The sequence below is a fragment of the Peromyscus californicus genome, unplaced genomic scaffold (genome assembly GCF_007827085.1).
Source record: "Peromyscus californicus insignis strain IS unplaced genomic scaffold, ASM782708v3 Scaffold_9__1_contigs__length_137607984, whole genome shotgun sequence".
In the NCBI taxonomy this organism is placed as follows: Eukaryota; Metazoa; Chordata; class Mammalia; order Rodentia; family Cricetidae; genus Peromyscus; species Peromyscus californicus.
This window is the reverse complement of record NW_026294617.1, coordinates 18,542,648-18,566,307: the sequence shown is the minus strand read 5'-3', so window position 1 is coordinate 18,566,307 and position 23,660 is coordinate 18,542,648. Positions and strand designations below refer to the sequence as shown.

The 23,660-nt window shown below is 36.4% G+C and overlaps 1 protein-coding gene across 4 annotated transcripts in view; it reads right to left on the bottom strand.

The window, feature by feature from the left end:
• Spata5 (spermatogenesis associated 5) overlaps window positions 1-23,660 on the bottom strand; it is a 179,100-nt gene that overhangs the window by 116,466 nt on the left and 38,974 nt on the right. For all 4 annotated transcript variants that reach the window (XM_052730639.1, XM_052730637.1, XM_052730638.1 and 1 more), the window contains exons 11-14: window positions 15,932-16,141; window positions 11,223-11,276; window positions 9,660-9,739; window positions 5,412-5,538 (exon numbers count right to left, since the gene is read on the bottom strand). In XM_052730639.1, the coding sequence (XP_052586599.1) occupies window positions 5,412-5,538; window positions 9,660-9,739; window positions 11,223-11,276; window positions 15,932-16,141 (471 nt within the window). The remainder of the gene's footprint in view (window positions 1-5,411; window positions 5,539-9,659; window positions 9,740-11,222; window positions 11,277-15,931; window positions 16,142-23,660) is intronic.

Here is a 23,660-nt window from a genome sequence, read left to right as displayed (position 1 = left end):
ACCCTGAAAAACCTCTCAGTTAAAAAAAGAAAAGTCACTTTTCTACCCCTGGTTAATACTTGCTTTCTTTTATGATGTGTTCAAAAAGAAATTTGTAGTAGTAAGTGTAGGAAGGTAGTATCCAAAATGAAAACCAACAAGCCAATCCATAACTACAATGAAACTGAAAGCAAAAACTTTGCTATACAGCACCTTTTTGGTTAGCATTTGGAATGCTTTATTATTATCCGTTTCAGTAAAAAAAAAAAAAAAGAAAAAAAAAACCGTAGACTTTAATGACATAACAGATTGTCTATTGTATCTTCAAAAGACACAGAAAACTAACAGGCTGAGTATTTTTCATGAATACTGGACGCTACGTTCACTGCATGTCTTCCAATTCTTCCATCACTGGTGTCTTTTGTCAATTTCAAGCTATTCTACTACTGTCCTGATCCTGGTCATCTTGGTCATATACATTATCTGAATTTTGCTATTTGATTATGCTAAGGCCCTGTAGTGATACTGTACATCTTCTAAAAACTTATCTAGAAAGACTAAGATTTGGGAAGGGCTATATCCAAAACTATAGCAAAAGATTTAAAGAAAATGAAACATCTCACACCTGTAATTTTATCACTTGGAATAATGAAACAGGAAGTGTGAAGTCAGCTTGAGTTACACAGATACACAGTAAGCTCTGTGCAAGCTGGGACTGTGGAGTAAGTCCCTTCCTAATAATGCCTTAACAAAACTAAACACTACAATATACCTCTCTGAATTAGTATTTTGAAAATGGCTGTTTTACTGAAATTAATATGTAGGTATCTACAGAGCCAATGTAGATTCCTACCAAAATTCCAATGACATTCTTTACAAAAACTGAAAAGTAAAACAAAATTCATCTAAAGCACAAAATACTCCAAATAATCAAAGCAATCTTCCAGCTGAAACGGCAACTGCTAAAGGTATCAGGATATCTAACTTCCAATTATACCTCAGACAACAAAAACAATGTGGTACTGGAAGAAAATAAGACAAGCAGATCAAGAGAAGAGAATAAAGGGCCCCCAAATAAACTCCTGCAGCTACAGTCACATGACTTTTGAAGACAGTGTCAGAACTTCTATGGGAGAAAAGGTAGCCTTGTCAATAAATAATGCTGGCAAGCCTGAATATTCAAATGTAGACTAGTGAAACTAGATTCTTAATTGCTCACACCATCCAAAATACGATTAAAAAATTAATCAAGACACAAAGAACTACAGGTAACTAAGAAATGCTCTGAGTGGGAGAAACTATTCTCCAGGGAACAGTACACCAATTGATTATCCCATACCAAATGGTCAGCCCTGAAGACATACATATAAGTAACATCAAACAGACTGAGAAGATTGTATTTAGGAATATATATGAATATACATATACATAAATACATATAACAACAATTAACAAAACAGAACAAGGATGGATATATGGGAAGGTTTGAGAGGAGAAAAGGGAGGGGGAAATGATGTACTTATACTATAATCTCAAAAAATCAAGCAAATAGAAACTTAAAGTTTCTACACAGTAAATAATCATCAGAATGATGGGCCAGGCTACAGAGTGGGAGAAAATCTTTGCCAACTATAAATCAGAGGGGAACATAAAATTTGTAATATAAAAAACTCAGAAACAACACCTTTGCTCTAAACCAATCAATAAATGGCCAATCTGAGTGGAGCACCCATTTCTCAAAAGTAGTACGAAAAGCCAATAAATCAATGAAAAGAAACTTAAACATCCTTAACTAGGAGGGAAACACACAACAGAACTAAATTGGAGTTCCACCTCACACCAGTCAGAATGACAATGAAAAGGAAACAACAAGTGCTGGAAAGGACAAGGGCAAAGAGACTTAAACCCTGCTGGTGGGAATGGACAAGGAGCACAGGCCACTTTGGAAATCAGTATCCAGGCTGCAAACACCTAAAAGCAGACCTAGCATATGACTTGCTTCACACCTGGGAATATACCTAAAGCCACCCAAGTCGGCACTGCGCAGAGATGGCTGCACATCTGTCCCAGCTAATTAAGGTTTCTATTGCTGTGGTGAAACACATGATCAAAACAACTCGGGGAGGGAGGAAAGGGTTTATTTGGCTTATGCTTCCAAATTACTGTTCTTCACTGAAGAAAAGTCAGGACAGGAACTCAAACAGGGCAGGAACCTGGAGCAGGAGCTGGTGCAGAGACTATGGAGGGGTGCTGCTTACTGGCTTGCTCCCTCTGGCTTACTCAGCCCACTTACTTACAGAACCCAGTACCACCAGCCTGGGGATAGCACTACCAGTAATGGGCTAAGCCTTCCCTCATCAATCATTAATTAAGAAACTGCCCTATAAGCTTGCCTACAGTCCAATCTTACGAAGGCAGTTTTTTAGTTTTTTTTGTTGTTGTTTTGTTTTTTTCCGAGACAAGGTTTCTCTGTGTAGTTTTGGTGACTATCCTGGATCTCACTCTGTAGACCACGCTGGCCTAGAACTCACAGAGATCTGCCTGCCTCTACCTCCTGCGTACTGGGATTAAAGGCCATCACGGGCCGGCTCTGGAGGCAGTTTCTTAATTGAGGTTCCCTTTTCTCAGATGACTTTAGCTTGTGTAAAGTTGACATAAACTATCCTTATCCAGCACAACATCCATGTTTACTGCAACACAACTCAGAGTAATCAAGATATAGACCCACCTAGCAATCTATCAACATGTATGGATAATAAAAACCATGTCTATATACACAAGGGAGTTTCACTCAACTGTAAAAAAGAAATGCCATTTGTAAGACAATGGACAGAACTGGGGATCATGGTGTGAAGTGAAAGAATCCACACTCAGAAAGACAAATGACAATGTGGCATGCAAATTTAAATACAATGGCGGGACAGGAAACAAAATAGGGCAGTAAAGATTAACATGACCAAGTATTCAACATGATTATGGGAACACACCATAATGAAACTTACTATTTTATATGCTAATTAAAACAAATGCAGCTCATTTCAATAAGCTTATATATGCATTTCAAAAAATAAAGAATGCTGAAGATAGAATAAAAATGCCATATAAAATAACCCAAGATGTTAAATCTGAAAAGCCAAAGGCTAGTTAATGAGATGGTCTAAGGAAAAGAAACATTTTTCACAAATAAGGAAGGGGAAGGGAAAAGGAGAGAGTGAATGAGAACAATTCACACAAAATGAGTTAAGGACATAAAGAGATTATAAGGAATCAGCCTTATGTGCAGAAGCTCTCAGACTTTAGTAGAAGCACAAGTAGTAGTTATAGTAGTCTGAGTCCAGGAGGTGAAGTCTACATGAATGAACATCTATCAATGTAAACAGGAAAAAGGATGGAGCATTGAGTTGGAACTTTACATTAGGGCTCAGTGCATCAGGATAGCTACACAGTGAAAAGCCCACTTACCCCTGTCTTTAAATATACCTCTGTTCATCCGTTGACATCATGAGATACTGCTTACCAAGACAACTAAACACAGAATCTCAACTTTCCAAATTTAAATATCTAACTGCCAAAATCTCAGTGATCACAAATGTCAAAAAGTGAATTCCACCAACTCCCAATGTAAGTCCCAATGCCACTCTAAGATTAGGAGCCATTCGTAAATATTTATATTGTCACATAATAAAATTATAGATATAACAATTCTGAGGAGCTGCCCAGTTGAACAACTAGCCTAAGAAACTGTATTGTAAAAAGAGGAAGTGCTAAGAAAACTTCAAGAAGTGGTGTAGTAAACTTGAAACTATTACAGCCTTCCAGTATAGCACCATATCAATGACTCCTCCTACAGCCTCTCTTCTCTACCTAGATAGCTTACTACAAGTAGAGCACTGTATCACCATTCATATAAATCATGACTTAGCTCCAGAGGCTGTACACAATACACATATTTAAACATTTCATAGAAAAACTGATTTATTCAGAATAAAACATGGTAAAGGCTTCAACGTGAGACTTATAACTTCAAAAATAGAAATGATAGAGGTAAACAAAAAGGGAAGGTAAACGGTGACTTGACAGTTTGTTACACAAGAAAATCTTAATGAAAGCTGTCACCAGGCTAAGTCATTTAGTTTGATGTAGAAGAACTCAGAGAAAATATATCAAACACCCAAAATCCTACTTCAAGAAACAGAATTAACATTGAAGGCACTCAACATCAGGGAACCAAAGGTGTCCCTAAGAGTTGGCATTGAAAAAAATGGAAACTTTAACAGGATAAACAAAAACCACAGTATTCCTACTGGGGGAGGTGGGAGTGAGAGTGGATTTGAATGAGGTTATCTTTTAGGGTTTCATCATCATGTTCTGTACTCCTTGACAAAATTTATTCCTACCTTTCATACAAACCTGTGAGATGTTCAGCACTGACTCACACCCTACAAATGTTCAGACCTCTGCTGGCTTGTGTAAACACAGCAGCAGTAAGGGAAAGCAAGTCCTCTTACTAGCTTTTGACCAAGAAGCCTTCACCACATAGCCAAACACCTATTTGAACTAAATAAAGATGCTTTTCTAACAGAAAGGATCCTGTTTATCTTCTAAAGGATCTTTTAAAAGTCACACTTTAAAAAGTGCACATCCACCCACACAGAGAATGGCATCTAAGGAACATACTGAGAGAACAGAACCCATTATTATTTTCATTCTAAACAGTGAAAGTGGTGGCTAGGACAGTACTTCTGTAAAGTTATGGCAGGTGACATGATTCTCTCCAGTATAAAATAGCTAAGACATTTACCATGGCATAGATGAAAATGCTAAAAAATTCTCAAGAAGCCTAAACTAGACAGAAACAAATCAGTTTTAAATATTTAATTTTCTAGTGAAATACAAGGAAAGTTTCTGGCAGCAGTGAGGGGGTAGGGAGGATGCTGGAGAGTTACAAAATACTTTCATTAATAGGGTAGCTCCCTGGGTGGTCTTGGACCTAGTCATCTTCCCCATTTCTCATTGTAATTCTCAATAAAAGGGTATGACACTCTCAGTTAAGAAGAGGCTGGCTAGTCCATTCTAACTCGAGTTCATCTGTACTCAAAAACTTCACTGTAATGGTTCCAGCTGCCTGAGAATGAAACCTGGGACCAGATTTTTCGAGTACCATTAGAAGAAGTACAAATGGGTCATGCATAGTCAAACTTCCATTCAAAATTTTCCTCAACATTGGGTCTGGTTCATCAAAAATACTACGCTTCTCTTGTCCTCTAAGAGGAAGTAGTAAATATGTAGCACGTAACTAAAATGGTGAGCCTGTTCCATAGCCTCCAACATCTCCTTCATGAAAAACTCAAATGAGATACGACAAAACAAACTTAGTAACACAAAAAGACATAACCCAATGACTACAATACCCACACCACCTTATTTCTTACCTTGTCTATTCTGTCTGGGCGATTAGTAGCTGCCAAAACTGTTACATCTTTTAGCTGTTCAATCCCATCCATCTCCGTTAACAGCTGAGCCAAAACACGGTCTGCAACATTCCCAGCACCTGAAGAACTGATATTTTGAAAACAGTTTAAAAATATTCTTTCCTATCCTAAATATTATTTACTATTTTAAAAGTTCTTTATTGCAAATGTGTGTTTGACAACTTATTAGTAATTGAATTATCATATCAAAAACTATATTCAAATAATTTCCTTTCCTATTATCATCAAACATGCTGGCTCTTCTAACACTAAAATGGTAAATGACACTAGGATTGGGAAGTGAGACATAAGATTACTTCAACCAGTTCCTCAAACACACAAAAAATTAAAGACAGTCACAACTTACATCTGCCATATTGACAGCGACAGGCAGTGAAAGAAAAATACCTTATGATACAGACTCATTGCTCAGAGTAAGGTTGAATTACTTGAAAAATTCTGCATATCTCCAAACAAACGGGCTATCTCTAATCTCTCTAGGTGCATGGAAATTACCAAGTATTTAAAAAACACAGCAGCAGGTGGGCAGTCATCACAGCCCTCATTTCTGAACAAACTGGGTCATGAAGTCTTTCACAGAGCTAGTTCCACACAGATACAAAATCCTTAAATCAAGTAAGAAAACTCTGAGAGAACACTTTATCAAGATCATAAGATAACAATTCTTATTCATCATCATGTTGATTTCTTTAGATCTACTCAGAACTATGAATTATCTAATCTATGGAATGAAACAGCATTGTGTGTATATTAACATACAGATACCCAGTACAGGAAAGGACACAGGGGTTTTCTGTCCTAAGATGAATGTTATCTTTACATTGGCATCTGTGACAGGACACCTAGCATAACCACCATGTACAGTGGTGACGGGACTCAGATGTCACCATCCACAGAATAGAATCCTCTGACCCACAGCTTACAAGGGGACACGAGATATTATTTGTAAGTGTAGATGCTAGGTGCAAAGTTGATTTCAAGTGGTCCTTTGCAGTATTTAAACTCTTCAAGATCAGAGAGTAAGTGGAAAGCCTAAGTTCTAATCCTTTCAGGTCAGCTGACCATTAGGTATACAGGTTTGCTACCTAACTCTGCCTAGAAATAAACTTTGAACATTTTAAATAGTCTATATCCTTCACAACAATTTTCCACAATACAATATTTCTAAGAGTCTTTAGCAATCAAATAGCAACATTAGCAAAGATCCTAAGAGTTCATAATTACTAGATAAATAGTCAAAGCAGAAAAAACAACTATTAAAGTATAAGTCAATAAAATTAAAAATAAAAAAAATCCACGAGATCCAAATTTACTTAAAAAAATCAATAATACCCATACACATAAATTAATAACAAAACAAAACCTATTTAGTATTCTGTTACAGCACACCAACTGATTAATTTATCTTAAAAATTAAATACCAACATGGAAGGGCTCCAACAGAGTATGCAGTACACAGGAAGTACCAGTAGGTAGTAGTTACAAGCACCATCATAATAATCATTCTCACAATTTTATAAAGAGACATGTCATCTTTTAAAGTTACCTTAAAGAACTGAAATGCAGTGGGCCCACAAGTATTTACTTTATGTTAGAGTGTTTGTCTTACATGCCCAAGGCCTTGGGTTGATCTTCAAAATGCACACAATCATACACATGCACACACCTCAGAGAAGAGGCAAAGGAGGATGAGAGTGGAGAAGGAAAGGAAGTAGGGGGCAGTAGCAGTTTGGGTGAACATAATGTAAGATTTTTAGAACACTGGAAATAACACACTTTGGGGTAAATACATTCAAATCAATATTGCTAGCTCCCACTGTGGTGCATGCCTTTAATTTCAGCACTCTGGAGGCAGAGGCAGGCAGATCTCTGTGAGTTCCAGACCAGCCTGATCTACAAAGCGAATTCCAGGACATCCAAAGATACACGAGAAACCCCGTCTCAAAAAAAAAAAAAAAAAAAACAACAACAACAAAAATTACCAGTTCCCTACAGATCCTTCATTACAAAATAGTATATGGAAACCATCAATCCAATACTACGAGCATCTCCTATGACATGCTTTGTAACAGCCAGGCATGATGAAAATGATCAGTCTGTATTCAATTTACTACTAAAAGGCCTTTGCTCCTAGGTGTTTCAGCAGACTGCTGTCATATACTTGTAGAGTTCCTTACATTTAATTTCAACAGTTGATTGCATGCTCAAATGCCTTGTGAGTCCTCAAGGAATGATTTATTTTGAACCCCCCCAACAAAAAATTCATAAACAGAAATGTTGGTGATAAAATTTCATAACACAGTATGTTTAAATACAACAGAAAATCTATTTACCAATGTCAGGAAAACCTATGAGCAGAAGCTGGACTCAGGAGCTCCTAAGTACCACACTGAATCAAACCCTCTAGCCCCTCATTCTTATTACTCAATATTTTGATTATTCAACTGTGTGACTATGTGCACTGTGCTTGGTACCTACAAGAGGATAAAATACTATGGTTCTCTTGAGGATTTGACAATTATAATCTAGGAAGTTAGTTTAAACAAACTATGCAAATGTTCTTTCAGATTCAAAATTTTGTGGCTCTGTGCTGTTATATAGTACCTATGGGAAATTACTCAGTATTTTTAATTAAAGCACACACACACACACACACACACACACACACACACACACACATATAAACACATTATTGGTATCTCTTGTCACTTCTACATAGGAAGGGCTAAACATCTAATCACTATTTCTTATAGGAAAGAATGGTAGTTCAACACTAAGATTAAGAGGGGAATTCTTCCATTCTGATTACCCCTATCATTTTTGCCTTTTATATACACATAACCACTGAGACCTAGTTTGAGAGCAATTTGGTGAAAACATTTCATAGGCCAAGAAAACAATTTGACTGACTTTCAAAACATCAGTAGGAAACAAAAACCATAAAACTGAGATCCTAGGAAATCAAAGCCAATATTAAGAAAAAGTTTAAATACAAATATTCACTAAAATAATGAAATGTCATAAAACTTGACTATCTGCTAGAGAAAGGCAACAGAGCTTTCAAAAACATTTAGCAACAGAAAATACTAGTTAGACATTTATAATACAGTAATTTCCTTTCATAAGTCAAGACCCCTGTCCAAATTATTCTCAAAAGACACACAATGCCATGAGGCATTTAATATAATCAAAGGATTATACTAAAACACAAAACTGGCAAACTATACACAGATGATGTGGCTAGCCAGTCACTTTTCCACTAGTATGTGTCTGTTGTGGATGTTTTTGCACTACAGCAACTTAAGAATTTAATAGCTGGTTCTGTTACAGAAAACATCTGCTGGACAAGAGGTTTAATTCAGGGGAAGAGCACATGAACAGCAAGGTCCAAGTCTTGGAGCACATGAACAGCAAGGTCCAAGTCTTGGGTTTGGTCCCCAGCACCAAAAGCAAAAGTATAGAAATGATACACTGAAACCTATCTTCAAAGAATGCTCATGCCATGATAATTATTATACTGTATTTTGAAAAACTGATTATGTCACAATAATAATACATCTGAAATGCTCAGGACTTAAAACTCTTTGAGTATCTTGTCATCAATGTCTAAGAAAACATCCCAAAACTTAAAAATTCTAAAACTTAAAGCACTTTTGGTCCAATCATTTAAGATAATCTACATTCGATTTTATTTTTATTCTAGAGAATCCTAAAATCTATATAATAACCTTTTGTCTCTCTTTCAAGCCTTTTATATTTGATACTGTCTAAAGAGGAGACCATTTTGCTTCATCAACACAAAGCTAGAAACATGAAAATAAGATTTTTGTGTGGATCATTTAGTAACTTTTATAATTTGCTTCTACTATACTAAATAATTATATTTAATTAAACTTTGTTTTCACTTTTAACTATATGTTTATATCAATACAATTACTTCTAATATATAGTACTAAGGGACCTTTGTACATAAACTAAAAATTAACTCAAATCCTTCAATTTTATTAGTATTTTTCCAATTATATAGGAAATGATTATACAAAGTAATTAGATGAAATAAGTGGGTAAAGGAGAAATTAACTGCACAGATTCAAAAATAGTTTCTTCTAGAAAAATATAATAATAGATAAAATTTGCATAAAAATGATACTGTTATTATTTAACATTCTAATATTTAACATTTCTTACCTGCCCCTTTCAACTGCCAAAGCATCAAGTTCATCAAAAAAGATAATGGAAGGTGCCACTGCTCTTGCTTTACGGAATATCTAATGGAAAGAATATCACAGTAGATAAGATTAACAAATGCTAGAAAATTCCAAAGTTGGTTTCCTTCTGAAAACCATGTAAAATCAAATCTATTATTATGTACAAAACTACCAGCCTGATCACTTCATTTATACCCTATAGCAGGTGCCCAAAACACTGAGTGCTTTAAAAGTAACTTCTTTAGTGGTGAACAGACTACTCATTAATACAGTACAGGGAAGACCAGTTAAGTAATCAGAGAGAGTCAGCTAAATACCAGCTCCACCAAGTGCTGTGTGAGCTTCAGCAGGCAAATTTTCTTCTTCAGATCTCAATTTCCACATCTAGAAAAGGATGGTGGTAATAATTCATACAGACCTCAGAAGATTAGGAAATGAGTAACAAATAGGGCATAAAACATTTGGCCCAATATCTGGAACTTAATAAATAAATAATACTATCATAAAACATAAATAAAATCCATATAAAATGCTCATATTATATCAAAGTCATAATCATTTTCTGTTAAGAATGTACAGGAAAATGGTTGACATAAAACCCAGGCAAGAAAAATGTCATATAGGACCACAGACTGACTTGAACAGAAGCCAGATAAACCATGAAAAGTCAGTGTCTTACACAATGAACAGCCAATGGAACAATGTATGAAAATGAGCTTGGAAGAAGGCAGCATGGGCAGAAAAACATCTAGATATGTGTCTCTTATAACTGAGACCATTATTTTTTGTTCATGCGTCACATGATCATAAAGATACAGGAGCCAGTTCGATATTAGTAGATATTGCTGTTTCTCATGCTGTCATTTCAACTAATACTTTACAAAATTACCATTATCTACATTTTAAAGAAGAAAAGACAAAACGTCATTTTAAATAGTTTCTTGTGACAAATATTTGAAACCCTATTTTTCCTGATTAGCACTAAAGTCTTCACAAGTAAGAGCCAATATCCCATTGCTATTTGTGTGTTCTACGAACAGATGGGGACACTGTGTGAGGCAGGTTGGTGACTCTAGTTGCCCCAACTTTAACAGCTAGAATGAAGAAGCATTACAGTCAGGAGCTGGCATTAAAGGTCAGACTTTCAAAGTCAGCAGACAGAAGGAAGATACACTGTCTAAATCATCAAGCAGAAGTAAGATCAAGTCAGTAAGGTAAAAATTTTAAGTATGATGCTTATTTAAGATAAAAAGGCTATCTAATATAAAAGTTTAAAATTCCATACAAGACTGACTGTCCTCCATAAAGATAGACATTTCCTTTCACAAACATGGGAGGGAGAGTAGTTATTAAAATTAATTTTGGGTAAAAATAAAAGTTAGGATAGTATGGTAGATAGGAACAAACACAAAATATTAAAGAGTACTCAAAGTTGCATTTTAAATCATAAAATAGTATTTGCTTGAAGAAAACTTATGCCACTTCTCAGTACCGAAAACTAAGTAAAAGTACACAAAACGGTGGAGTGTGGTTCTCTTCTTACCTCTCTAACTGCTCTTTCAGATTCACCAACATATTTATTCATTAACTCAGGCCCCTGTAAGGAAAGAAACCAGTGATTTGGTGTCTTCACAGTCACCCATATTTTCCTTGTATTAAGAAGGGGGGAAAAAAAACCCACAAAGAGTAAGAACAAGATCCATGCAATCTATGACAAAAGTTCTTGAATGTTTCCAGTGTCAATGCTGCACTCAACATGACAAGGCCATGCAGGCACTCTTAGCCACTACCCTTGCCAGAGGAGTCTCAGGACCATCCACACTGTTAACCATCCCAGAATCCCATTCTCATAACCACCTTTGTGGTAAAGCTCCATAGTGCCTAGTCACAATCTGCTGCTCCTGTCTGAACTGCCTTTTGGTTATCTGCCTATTTCTTTCCTGTCTCCAGGTACCATATAAGAGGAATCAAATTCTATCAAACTGTACTAATCAGCTTTAACAAGAGAATTCTTAGCCTGCCTGTGCAAGCCAAAATTAACCACATTAAAAATAACACAATATAGACAGGCGGTGGTGGTGCACGCCTTTAATCCCAGCACTCGGGAGGCAGAGGCAAACGGATCTCTGTGAGTTCGAGGCTAGCCTGGACTACAGAGTGAGTTCCAGAAAAGGCACAAAGCTACACAAAGAAATCCTGTCTCGAAAAACCAAAACCAGAAAAACACCACAATATTATAATTATTTATGTATTTTGGGCTCTGTAGATAACAGACTTACATATTATTCTTACTCTTCATTTTTGAAAAAAAATACCTTAAAAATGTGGAATTCGTTGTTAGAAGTCTGGGACAAAACAAGCTGCAAATTAGATTTGGTCTGAAGACTACAGTTGTCTGAATCTGCTATAGGATTTATCTATTACAATTAGAAGAGCTCATTTCTGTCTGAAATACTAAAAACCATCACATTATCAGTGGTCTGACTACTGGAGAGCAAACCTAGATTTCAATATATCAAGAAGATTCATGAGACACTGAGAAAAAAATCAGTAACATACAAAAAATGCAATTTCAAATTATCTAGTACTACTGAGAACATTCCTATCCAATTGTCAAAAATTCTAGGTACATACATACCCTAAGGAGACCATTACATACACACAAAGAAACACATAAAAGAGTATTACTAATATACTAGTTATGGCAACAGAAACAAAACCTGGAAAATCTCAAAATGTAGTAATATAAAATGGGTAAATAAATTGGTAAAGTCCTCACCAAGTGGAGACCAGGGTGTCGAGGTCTGAGTATAAGTTCAGAGGAGAAAGATTCAAAGCAAAGCCATCAAGAAGCTGCCCTAAGACCAAAACAGTGCTGCCTCGTACATGTCCAAGCAGTGAGTGTTCGGAATGTCTGATGGAAAATTTAAGGATGGACTGACATTCCTAATCACCCCACTGATTAGTAAGACCATTTTGCATGGTTTCATCTGGCAAGATTATTTCTATAGTCCCACAAAATGATGAAAAATAAGGACTGTCCTTTCATATGGCAAAAAGTGTTTTTCACTCACATATGCAGACTTTCCTAAACACGACCACAGAAAGCCATTATGGAAGTGAATCAAACAAGCTTTAAGTCCCAACCAATAAAACAAGCATTAATGAACACAATGGGTTTTTGTTGGCAGCAGGATACAGTAAGGAATTTTTATGCAGATTTTATTCAGTTTAGGTCAACTAATTAGGCAACTTGTGTCCTGACAAAGATCAGAAAGGAAACTGTTGGAGTCATCATTTTTATTGGATGTACATGCCAATTCAGTACTACTACTGTTATTCTGGTAACAACTATCCATAAAATTGAAGGATATGACATAAAATACTAATATAATGAAGACATACTACACACCACTTTTTAATCATCTAGCTTAAGTAAGAGCAGTTAGAGAATATAGAGAAAGGTCTTCACTCTGTTATAGGTAAAGGTTCTAAAGAAGACAACTTCAAATCAATACTGGAAAGAACATGATGCTTTTGAGATGTCTCCTCTGTTAAGTAAAATGTCCGTCTCTTAGCATTGCTAACAGAATTATAAACATGACTTAAATTCACTGTATAAACAGACTTGATGACACATAGGAAATGTGAAAGCATGCCAAATAGTTGAACCATTTGAGGATCCATGTAGATTACCAGAAGCCCAGGGAAGAAACAAAGGGAAGGGGAGAGAAGAAGAAGGGGTGGGGAGGGAAGGGAGAGGAGGGAGATGAGGTAAATAACACAGATCTGAAAAGTTAACCTGATTATTTAGCATTATGAGAAAAACTGGACCGGAATAATTCAAGTCAGACTTCACTAACAAGTAAAGGCAATAATGGAAGATGGTTAGGCCAAAGAGTGCATGATTTTGTACTGAACTACAAGCTCATGAACCTCACCCAGATGAGTGGCCAGTACAATGCAACACAGAATGTTAAACTGTCATGTTGCACTGCTCTGGAATTCAATATACCGAGGAAGGTAACTTTGAAGTTGAAATTCAAGCTGTTAAAATTCACTATATTCTAGTATAGTTTCAAAAGTTTATATTCAGTTTTAAAGACAGCTCTTACATTTAAAGAAAATAGTTTGCAATCTGCTACCATACTTTTTGATCAATGAGAGTATGAGTGGTGTATGTGTGTGTGTTTACACTTCTTAAACATGAAATCAGCAACAATGAGCATGAGTTAATTCTGTGAAGTCTTGCTAAATGTCTGATGTGTATTGTCCCGAGTGTGAATTGTATACTGTTTGAATGTGCTCCCAAAGGGTTCTTGTAGAAAGCTTGGTTTCTAATGTGGTAGTGGTGAAAAATGGTGGGACATTAGAGAGATGGAGGCAAGTGGGAGATCCTTAATGAAGCAGTTAGTCTCAGAAGGAATGTTAGTTCTTGTGAGATTTGGAGTTGTTACAAGAGGGAGGTCACTCTCTGGCTACCTGCTTTGTAATGAACTCTTGCACCTACCTGTGCTTTTACCAAGATGTTATCTAATAGGCCCTCCAGAGTTTTAGCCTCCAAATTTGTGTGGTAAATTAGGCTATCAGCCTGCCTCAGGCACTTTGTCATAGTAATTATAATCTTAAAAAATGGAACATAATTCTGCTTTAACCATGTTTTAAATACATATATATGTACATATATATCATAATTTTAACTAAAAATATTAGATACAAAGAAGTGAAATAAATGGCCAAAATCACACAGACTAAATGGCAGTATGGGGTTCACATCTCATAAATGTTACAGCTGACAGAGAATTGCCCCAAACTGCTCACTGAGGCAGTTTTTACTGAAGCAAACGAAAGGCCGCAGCAGCTGAGTTACAGGCTCAAGGTCCTAGCAAGAGCTAAAAGTGACAGGGTGCGGGGCTGGGCTTTCCACACCAGTGCGGTTTCTGTAACTGTGCTGTCTTTGTTTTCTTCACATCCAGAAAGGAGAAAGGTAATGGCCCTTTCATTGCATGAAGTACCAGCACTGCAAATTAAAAGTTCCTGAATAGATCAAGTTGCAAGGTGACTTCTAAATCTTCCTAAATAAATAACTACATGGCCTAATTTGAAAATACTGTGATATATATAAATAAGACACCCATCTGTACCTCACTATCCAGTTAGGATGAAAACAGTACAATCTGTCTCACATTTACTATGTTTTATGATATTTTAAAAATAGACCAATCCCTAGAATGGATACTGTTAAGACCACAGGAAGTTTTTGTTTAACAATTTTACTTATCAAATAACCTCAGCAACTTGGTCCTGACACATTTTACCCACTAGACAGCATGTGTTACCCAGATAAGTGTGATCAAGAAAAACTACACAATTATTAACTTATTTGGACATACGTTATTTCTAGCACCCATGGCCAAGATTTCCACTGCTCAAATTTGCAAAACAGCAACAAAATAATGAAGAATATGTAAAAGTATTTGCCTGTTTTATTAATCTGGGGAACTGAACTTGACTTAACCCTGTTTCATTACTTCACAGTCACAAATTTAAGTTTGAGCTTGTCACCTCTTACTCTTGCAGTTCTGCTCTGTAATCATTTCTTGGATTTCTCCAGTCCTCCCAGGAGCTGCTTAAATGTGTCTGACACCTGCCTGGTATTTCTGGGCTATTACAATTCAAATCAAGTGTTTAAGTTCTAAACTGTCTGGAGCAGGCAAGTTAACCAAATGTTGATTATGGTGAATATGAGGGCTATGCCCACAAAAAGCCAAACATCCAAGTGATAGGTTTACACATAGGCACTGTGAGGAAAGGATCTTGAAAATCACAAGTACAGCATCCATACACAAAGAAGGCCATTCTGGAGAAACACCTCAAAGAGCAGGAAAACAGACATCAAGTATGAGTCAGATATGCTGCAGCCAAGCAGAAGCTCTAAAAAGGAAGAGGGATTGGCAGCAAAGGGAAAGGATTTAAATCACTCTTCTCAAAAATCTATACTTCCCAACCATTCATTTGGGGAAGGGAGATGGGGAAAGACATGTCTCTTCAGAATTTTGACTGTACCACGATAGCTCTAATTAAGCTGGGTATTTGTACCAACTTATTTCTTATCTTCTCTACCTATAGTTTACTGTCATCTATCTCAGATAGACATAAAAATCAAGTGTTCCTTACAGAACAGACATCATATATGACGTAATGGAAAGCAGCCAGAAGAAGAGAGTAACCATTGAAACTCCAATATCCTACCTTTATAGCTAGAAAGTTCAACCCGCTTTCATTGGCCAAAGCCTTTGCTATCATTGTTTTGGAGCATCCAGGAGGACCATACAAGAGAACTCCTTTAGGTGGCTGAATACCCATTCTGATGAAAGACTTAGGATGTTTCAAGGGCCATTCCACAGCCTGTTTCAATTTCAGTTTGATATTTTCCAGTCCTCCAATATCTGACCAGGATACCTACAAAACAAAATGTTTTTTTTTTCTTTATCATTAATTGTAATTTGTCTTTAAAGGACAAATGAAGCCTCTTTTAAGTAAATGTGTTATATTCACTGCATTAGGTTAATATGTGCTTAGTAAGTACAGCATGACCTTTATGGTGCTCATCTCAGGTAAGTTAACACAGGACTCCTGCTCAAAAATAAAAGTAACACCTTATCAGAATATCTGATTTATTTATTGGGAATTCTGCATGAGTACTGTAGTTATATCATTTCTCCCTTCCCTCTCCACTCTCTAACTTTTCCCCCCACGCCCATTATTTCTCAAATTCACTGCCTCTTATTCTTTACTTATCATCACATATACACAAATTTATAAATACAACTTATTGAGTTTATATGTTGTGAGTAATATACATATGTGTTTAGGGCTGACCATCTTAGAACCTACTGATTCTCCTCTTAGCAGCCATTAATTGCCTATAGTTCTTCATCTAGGATGGATCCTTGTGAGATTTCCCCCCATTCATATGAGCATGTCAATTGGTACTATTACTGCACAGAGTACCAGCAAGTTTGCATAAATTCCACTGTAGACCCAGAGCCATATATGATAGAAACTTGGTAGGCTGGCTATGTTGGCATGTAATGTCCTATAAGCAATCCATAACAAATTCATTTTATTCATGAGGCTGGACTTGTATGAGTAATCCTCTGGGCTGCCAGCATACTCCTAGTTCAAAAGCAAGCACTTCTTTTATGTCTCCTTATGTGGTGGTTTGAATACCAATGGCCCCCATAGGCTCATATAGTGAAAATTCAGTCACTAGGAAATGGCACTATTTGAGAAGGATTAGGAGGTGTGGCTTTGTTTGAGTAAGTGTGACCTTGTTGGAGGAAGTATTTCACTAGGGGTGGGTTTTGAGGTTTCAAATGCCCATGCCATGTCCATTCTCTCTGGGCCTTCTACCTAGAGTTCAGCTCTCAGATATGCTCCAGTGCCTACCTGAGTGCAGTCATACTCCCCACCACGGCAAAGACTAACCTTCTCAACTGTAAATAAGTCCACAATTAAATGTTTTCTTTGATAAGAGTTGCCTTGGTCTTGGCATCTCTTTACAGAAACAGAACAGTGACTAAGACACCCCGGAAAACTCATTAAACAATATTCAATGGACTTATTTTTGCTTCCCCCACCCCCATTTGCTGATTTCTGATTTTATCAATTACTAAAACTAAAATTGCCTTGATATTAATGCACATGAGCCTAGAACCTTGAACCACTGACAAATGATGCAGAATCATACTTACTGTTTACCAGAAAAGCCAACAATAATTGTATAAAACAGTATGCATTTGGCAGAAATACAACAGGGCTATTACACCCTGCTGAGCAGTTCCTTCCTGTACATCCTAATTTCTTTGATTTGCTCTTTTTAATTTTATTCTAAAAACATTCAAACATATACAAAAGATGATCAAGTACACACAAGAGCTATATACTCTGAATGATTCACCAGCTTTAGTATTTCCCACATCTGATTTATTGAACACCGTCTTTCTCTATACACATAACAGTACACAAACTGGCATAATCAGTTTCTGAATTTTCTGCTGATTTTTTCTTTTAACAGTAAGCTGGAGAGATGTCACTTTTTTTTCTAGATACATTAACAACATATCTCTCATAAAAAATATTCTGGGAAGAATTTTAAATGGTAGTAAGGAACTAGGGATCACAAATTACACAGGATTCAGGAGAATGGACAGTTAATTTGGTAGCAAGGCACCGAAAGGTGGTCTCATCAGAGTGCTTTTCAGTGGAATGCTTTACTAGTGGAATACATATGTATGTGCATACCTATCCTCACACATACACACTTGAGAGGTTATCCTATGGAGTGTGAAGAGTAAACTAGCCACACTGCAGCACAGCATAGATGTGGAAGTCAGAGAAGCAACTTCTTCAACTTGCAAGAACAAAAATGATAATGCATTCTGAACCCTGCAAGTCATTCACTTTTGACTCTGTAGTTACATGTACACAGCAAGAACATACTACATAAACATATTCCAGGAGCCAAATTCCCATGCCCTGGAGCACAGGAGTTATACATTAAGTTTACTAGCAGTGCAGCAGAACAAGAGCTTATGCCAATTTAAGAAGTAGATAAACAGATGAAAGATTTTAAAGGTTAATACAGAACAGTCTGCTTTGTAATGGATATGCTTAAAAAATTCAGTTCTATACTCATAAATAGATAGGGAGAGTGTGTTTACTCCTGTCTATAAACCTAACTGACTCACAACCTGATCGTCTCCAGTAAAATTTAGTATTCAATATATCCTCAGGATGTATGGTTTCCAGTAAGTCTTTAACAATTTGTTACTCCAATCTATAGTTTCCTAGCAATCCTTAGTAACTCCCCTTTTATGGCCAAATACAAATTGCGGCATGTCTTGGAACTAGGAGGAATATGCAGATGAGTCTGGACTGCTTTTGGATATATGCTATACAGAAAGGCAAACTGTATCCTTTAAGTTAACTTTTAAAGAAAATTTCATCTATCACCTGATGCCTATGCATAATTGGGCATACATATAATTAAGTCAGATTATCATGGGAAATGATACAGTGAATAGAGGTTTATTCTATAACCCAAACCTATCAATGAAAACATAAAATTACCCTTATTCTACCCCTAATTATTATTACACCTATGATACCTTTATATTCTTCCTAATTGTATTATGACTAAAACTTACAAGTGAGATAAATTCAATTTTAAAGAATTATCTTTTACATGTCCCAAGGGTCACAAGGGCACAATATCTTTAGAAATCTACACTCTGCAAAGCAAAAGCTGAATGTACCCTTAAAGATACAGTCTTAGTTTAAATAAATATCTGTTTTAACTCTAGTACTAACCAGCTTAAAATCTTTCTGTAATTGTGAACTATGAGTAAGTATATAGTTGAAAACTACCTGTATAAGACTTTTATATAAAGAGATCAGAATGTTAAAAGTAACAGTAATATCCACTTTCTTGTCTGACCACAAGGACAGTTGACAGAAGAATAAGCTTTAAGAAATTATGAAACAATCTAAGAATAATCTGTATACTTTTTGTCTTAAAAGTAGTCATTGCCAGTGCTGGGGTATAGTACACATTCACAATTTTGCCTTTTGTTTCTTTTTAGTTTCATGCCTTTTAAATACAATATTCTTCAAATTCAGAATGGTAAAACATGAGCTTAAACCTCAGATACACTACTCAATGTGACTTTGGATCATTTACTCCATCTCTTTAAATTTCTTCCTAATTTAGAAGATAAAAATAACACCTCAGATTCATTATGAGATTTAAGGGCAGTATATATTAAATTAATTACATATGCTGAATATTTACTAAGTGAGCCTATATTTAGATGTCTAAGAGACAATCACCATTATGTTTTGAAGGAGAATGGCAAAAGATTAAGAAGTCACTGCATTTGTAATTTCATGAGTAATATTTAACTGTTATAATTATTCTCCATCGTTGAGGCTTTTTTGTGTGTTCTTTGTTCGTTATTATCATTCAATCCTTAAACTAAAGGCAAACCAGTTTCATCTTTTGATTTTAGCACTTGAAAACCAAAACATTGATTAGCCTTTCTATGTGCTAAGAAAATAATTTAAAAATAAAAACAATCTTAACATAAGATTTCACAGTTTACTCTTGCAGGGGCAAAAGTCCTAAGGCACAGAAGGAAGATGTGGGAAAAGTTGATTGTGCTACAAGGATTAACGCCACCATGAAATCATAAAGTACTGGAACCAACTGGCTGATTACCACCTTAACTTCAGATAGTATTAGCTTTCAATATTTCATCTTTCAATAAATACTATGTTAAACTTTCTAGGATTGTCTTAGTAAGTTAGTCTACCTTACCTAAGAGAAAGCTCTTATAAATCTAACCGGATGCTCTATGGCTGGGCCCTTTCTTCTTTTGTTCCTATCCTGGTCAATGTGGCTTTAAAATGTCTTTTGAATGCTAACACAATTAGAAATAAAGAAAGAGCTGTTGTAATACAAGCAGATAAGGGAGAGAAAATTTCACAAGGAAAATGCAACATTTTTCTTCTTAGATGAGCACCCCAACAGAGCATTTTAGTTATATATTCACACAAACCCAAGAACTCAATGATCAGATTAAAAATATAAAGTAAATACATAAAAAAAAAATTTAAAGGTCAAGTTCCAAAAGTGAAATGAAAACTAACAAAGGGGCTTCAGAACCTTGGGGGTTACTGAGAGGACCGTGTCAGCTCCAGCATGACTGCTGATCTTTAATTAGGAGCCAAATTTTATAATGTCAGGCACAAAAATGTTCTTAAAGGTGGTATTTGACAGAAAACATTGTGACAAAAAGTACTTCACATTTTGTTACTTTCCACTAAGAAATACTAATATAAATGTAAAAGACAGGCAGTACCTGTTTCAAAGCTTTTAGAGGGCCAACATTAACTTTGAAACATTAAAATACACATATTTTCAAAAAAGAAAACCTAACTTCTAAATCCCAGGGGGAAAAACAAACAAGTGAATCTCCAGATGCTTCTTTAGTAGAGATAAAGCAAGAGAATGGAGGTGAGAAAGTGTGCTCTCAGACATCAATGGAAAAGGGAAAAAAAGAAAAGCATCACAAACCCACATGCAGAACTTTCTATGCCATAAAGATGGTCTATGAAGCTTCCTTAAAAAGAGCCTGAGTTTTAGCCTTCACTGTGATGCCAGGAGCCTTCTGTAGATCTCTCTCCTGTTCTTAAAACATACACACATACCACACTCTCTCAGCAACAGTCACTAAGAGTATGCAGAGTATTGTAAATACACATACAGGTGTAATGTATGCCACCTGTACTTCAACACTTGTACAAATACAAGGGATAACAGGAACTGAAAGTTAAGTTTTCCACTATAATCTGGAGGGAAAGCTATTTAACTGTAGCACAGTAATCAGGATTGCAAGCAACAGTAACAATCCTTCCTCTAACTTCTGTACTGTCTCTCATTTCACCTAAAAGGGTATTTAAAAAAAAGCAGAATGAAGGTGTTAAATTCTAAAATATTTCATAAGATTGAAATTACACACTTGTTTTTGGCAGTGTATATTTCCTGGTTAAAATTAATCTATTTCCCAAATGTGCTTTCCTGTTCAATTTTATTACTTAAAACCATAAAAATGAACGAGACAAACTGCCAGGAAGACTAGGATCTTGGGAGTGATAGAAGGCACTTTTCTGTCTAGACAACAAGAAGCAAAATCAAAACAAATAAAAATAAAATAAAAAGGTTTGCCAAGAAAACATGGATTTAACAGTTACTACAGGTTGTATCATCGAATCCAAGAAAAGCAAATCTTACTTAGCAACATGTCATAAAAACCTTCAATCCATGGAGTCTGAAGAAAGAAAAGAAGGGAGAGAGAGAGGAGGAGGGAGGGAGGGAGGGAGAGAAAGAAAGAAAAAGAGAGAAAGAGAAGAAAGAAAGAAAGAACATTCATGGTATTTAAAAAATAGAAACGCAGATTCCTCACAATTATCCTAAGGGTATATGAAGAATGAAACATAATTACAGTCAATTAAACTGTTTCACTCAAACTTTTACAGCAGGAAAGAGCTACTAATGAGTTTACCTGATGAAATGCAAATGACAAGTCACATCCAGAGGTAGGATCCCCTGAAAAGGAGCCAGAAGACAACACAGAAGTACGTTCTGAATATCTAATTAGTGAAACAGAGTTCTGATGATTTATATAAGTAGTGTGTTACCTGTAAGACAGGACTCAGCAATGTTTACTTCCTAAGTGACATTAATTTGATGGCCATCTCCCTCAAGTTGATGTGGACTTATTGAGGTGTTGGAGCTTTACAGTTAGCCTAAAGGCACTGATGTACTGGGCTTATGACCACAGTCCCATACCTCAAACAGCTCTCAAAGACCCAGGCAGGCCTTAGGTGTTGAGTCTTTCCCTATAGTTTTATTCTAGACTAGCCCAACACCGGGTCAGTCTTCAGGACTCAAGATCCAGTCCTATAATCCCATCAAGTCCAAGCCTGGCAGACCAAGGTTCTAGGCCAGAACTCCCAGAACAAGATGTTAGATCTACTCATCTGCTGATCCAGGAACCAGGCCAGACCATGTGAGGCTTGAGCAGCAAGCCAGCATGCAGAACCTGAGACCCCCTAAAGGGCTAACCAGTAAAGACATTTTTTTAAGAAGCTAATCTGTAAAAATCAAGGTCTACTTCCTCACCTACACACACAACAGCAAAAGGTCACAATGATCACAGATAATTAGGAAAACAATACCACCAAAGGAATAAATTTCATCACTTTCACTATATCTGAAAGAACTGGGTATCAAGGACCACAAGATGGCTCAATGGGTAACGGTGCTTGTACACAAACACATGCACACTGAACAAAACTTTAATAATAATGATAATAATAATAATGGGAAACTACAAACTGAAAAGCAAAAATCTCAAAATAGTCACGCTAAAAATAAAAAGATCAGTGAATTACAAGGGACCACAGATAAACAATTAAATAAAATCAGGAAAGTAATATATAACTAAGGGAATTCAAGAGAGAAACTGTAAGAAAAGAACCAAACAGAAATTCTAACACTGAAGAACACAGTGACTGATAACCAAGCTACAATCCATAGACTCCGAGAGGATAGATACAGAGGAAGGGTCTAAGGTGGATACACGGATTTCCCTGGGAGAGAGAAATAGAACAATCTTTACAGGTAGACTGGGACAAATGGGAAGGGAACAGGAGATCAGATGAGGAGGTAAAGGGGAGACAGGGTAGAGAGGGAGAGAATGCAGGGAGACAGCTGGAATTGAGGGGCATTTGAGGGATGATATGGAAACCGAGTGCAGTGGAAACTTTCTAAAATATATGAAGGTGATCTTAATGAGATTGCCTAATAATGGGGGATAAGTCTCGAATGGCCATTGCTGTTACCAAACAAGGCTTCCAGTAGTGAGACTGGGCTGTGTTAAACTGAGTTGCTGACCAAGGGGGTTATATGGAACCCCCCCCCAAAAAAAAACCAAGGCTGTTGTTAAGACAATGAGTTGCTCTCCACAAACTGACAGCAGGACACCATTGATGAGGACAACACCCACAAAACTCATTGAACATGAAGAAGTTCAGCTGTTGCCTACATGGAGCATTTACCCCTACATTCTAGTGTCTTTGGTGCAGGAAAGTACTCTGTACACTACCAAAAGAGAAACATAAAGAATAAATGTAAATAAATGTAAACCCAGCCACAAAACCTTGCTACAATCTGTTCTGCTCGCAAAGTAAGCTAAGGCAATGGTGGCACAGAACTTGTGGGAGTAACCAATGTCTGATTTGATTTAAGGCCCACTCCATGAGATGAAAACCAATTCCAACACTGCTTAGGTGAGCAAGAATCAGAAACTAGATATCCCAGAGACCTAGGGTAAAACCAATCACTACCAGTCTT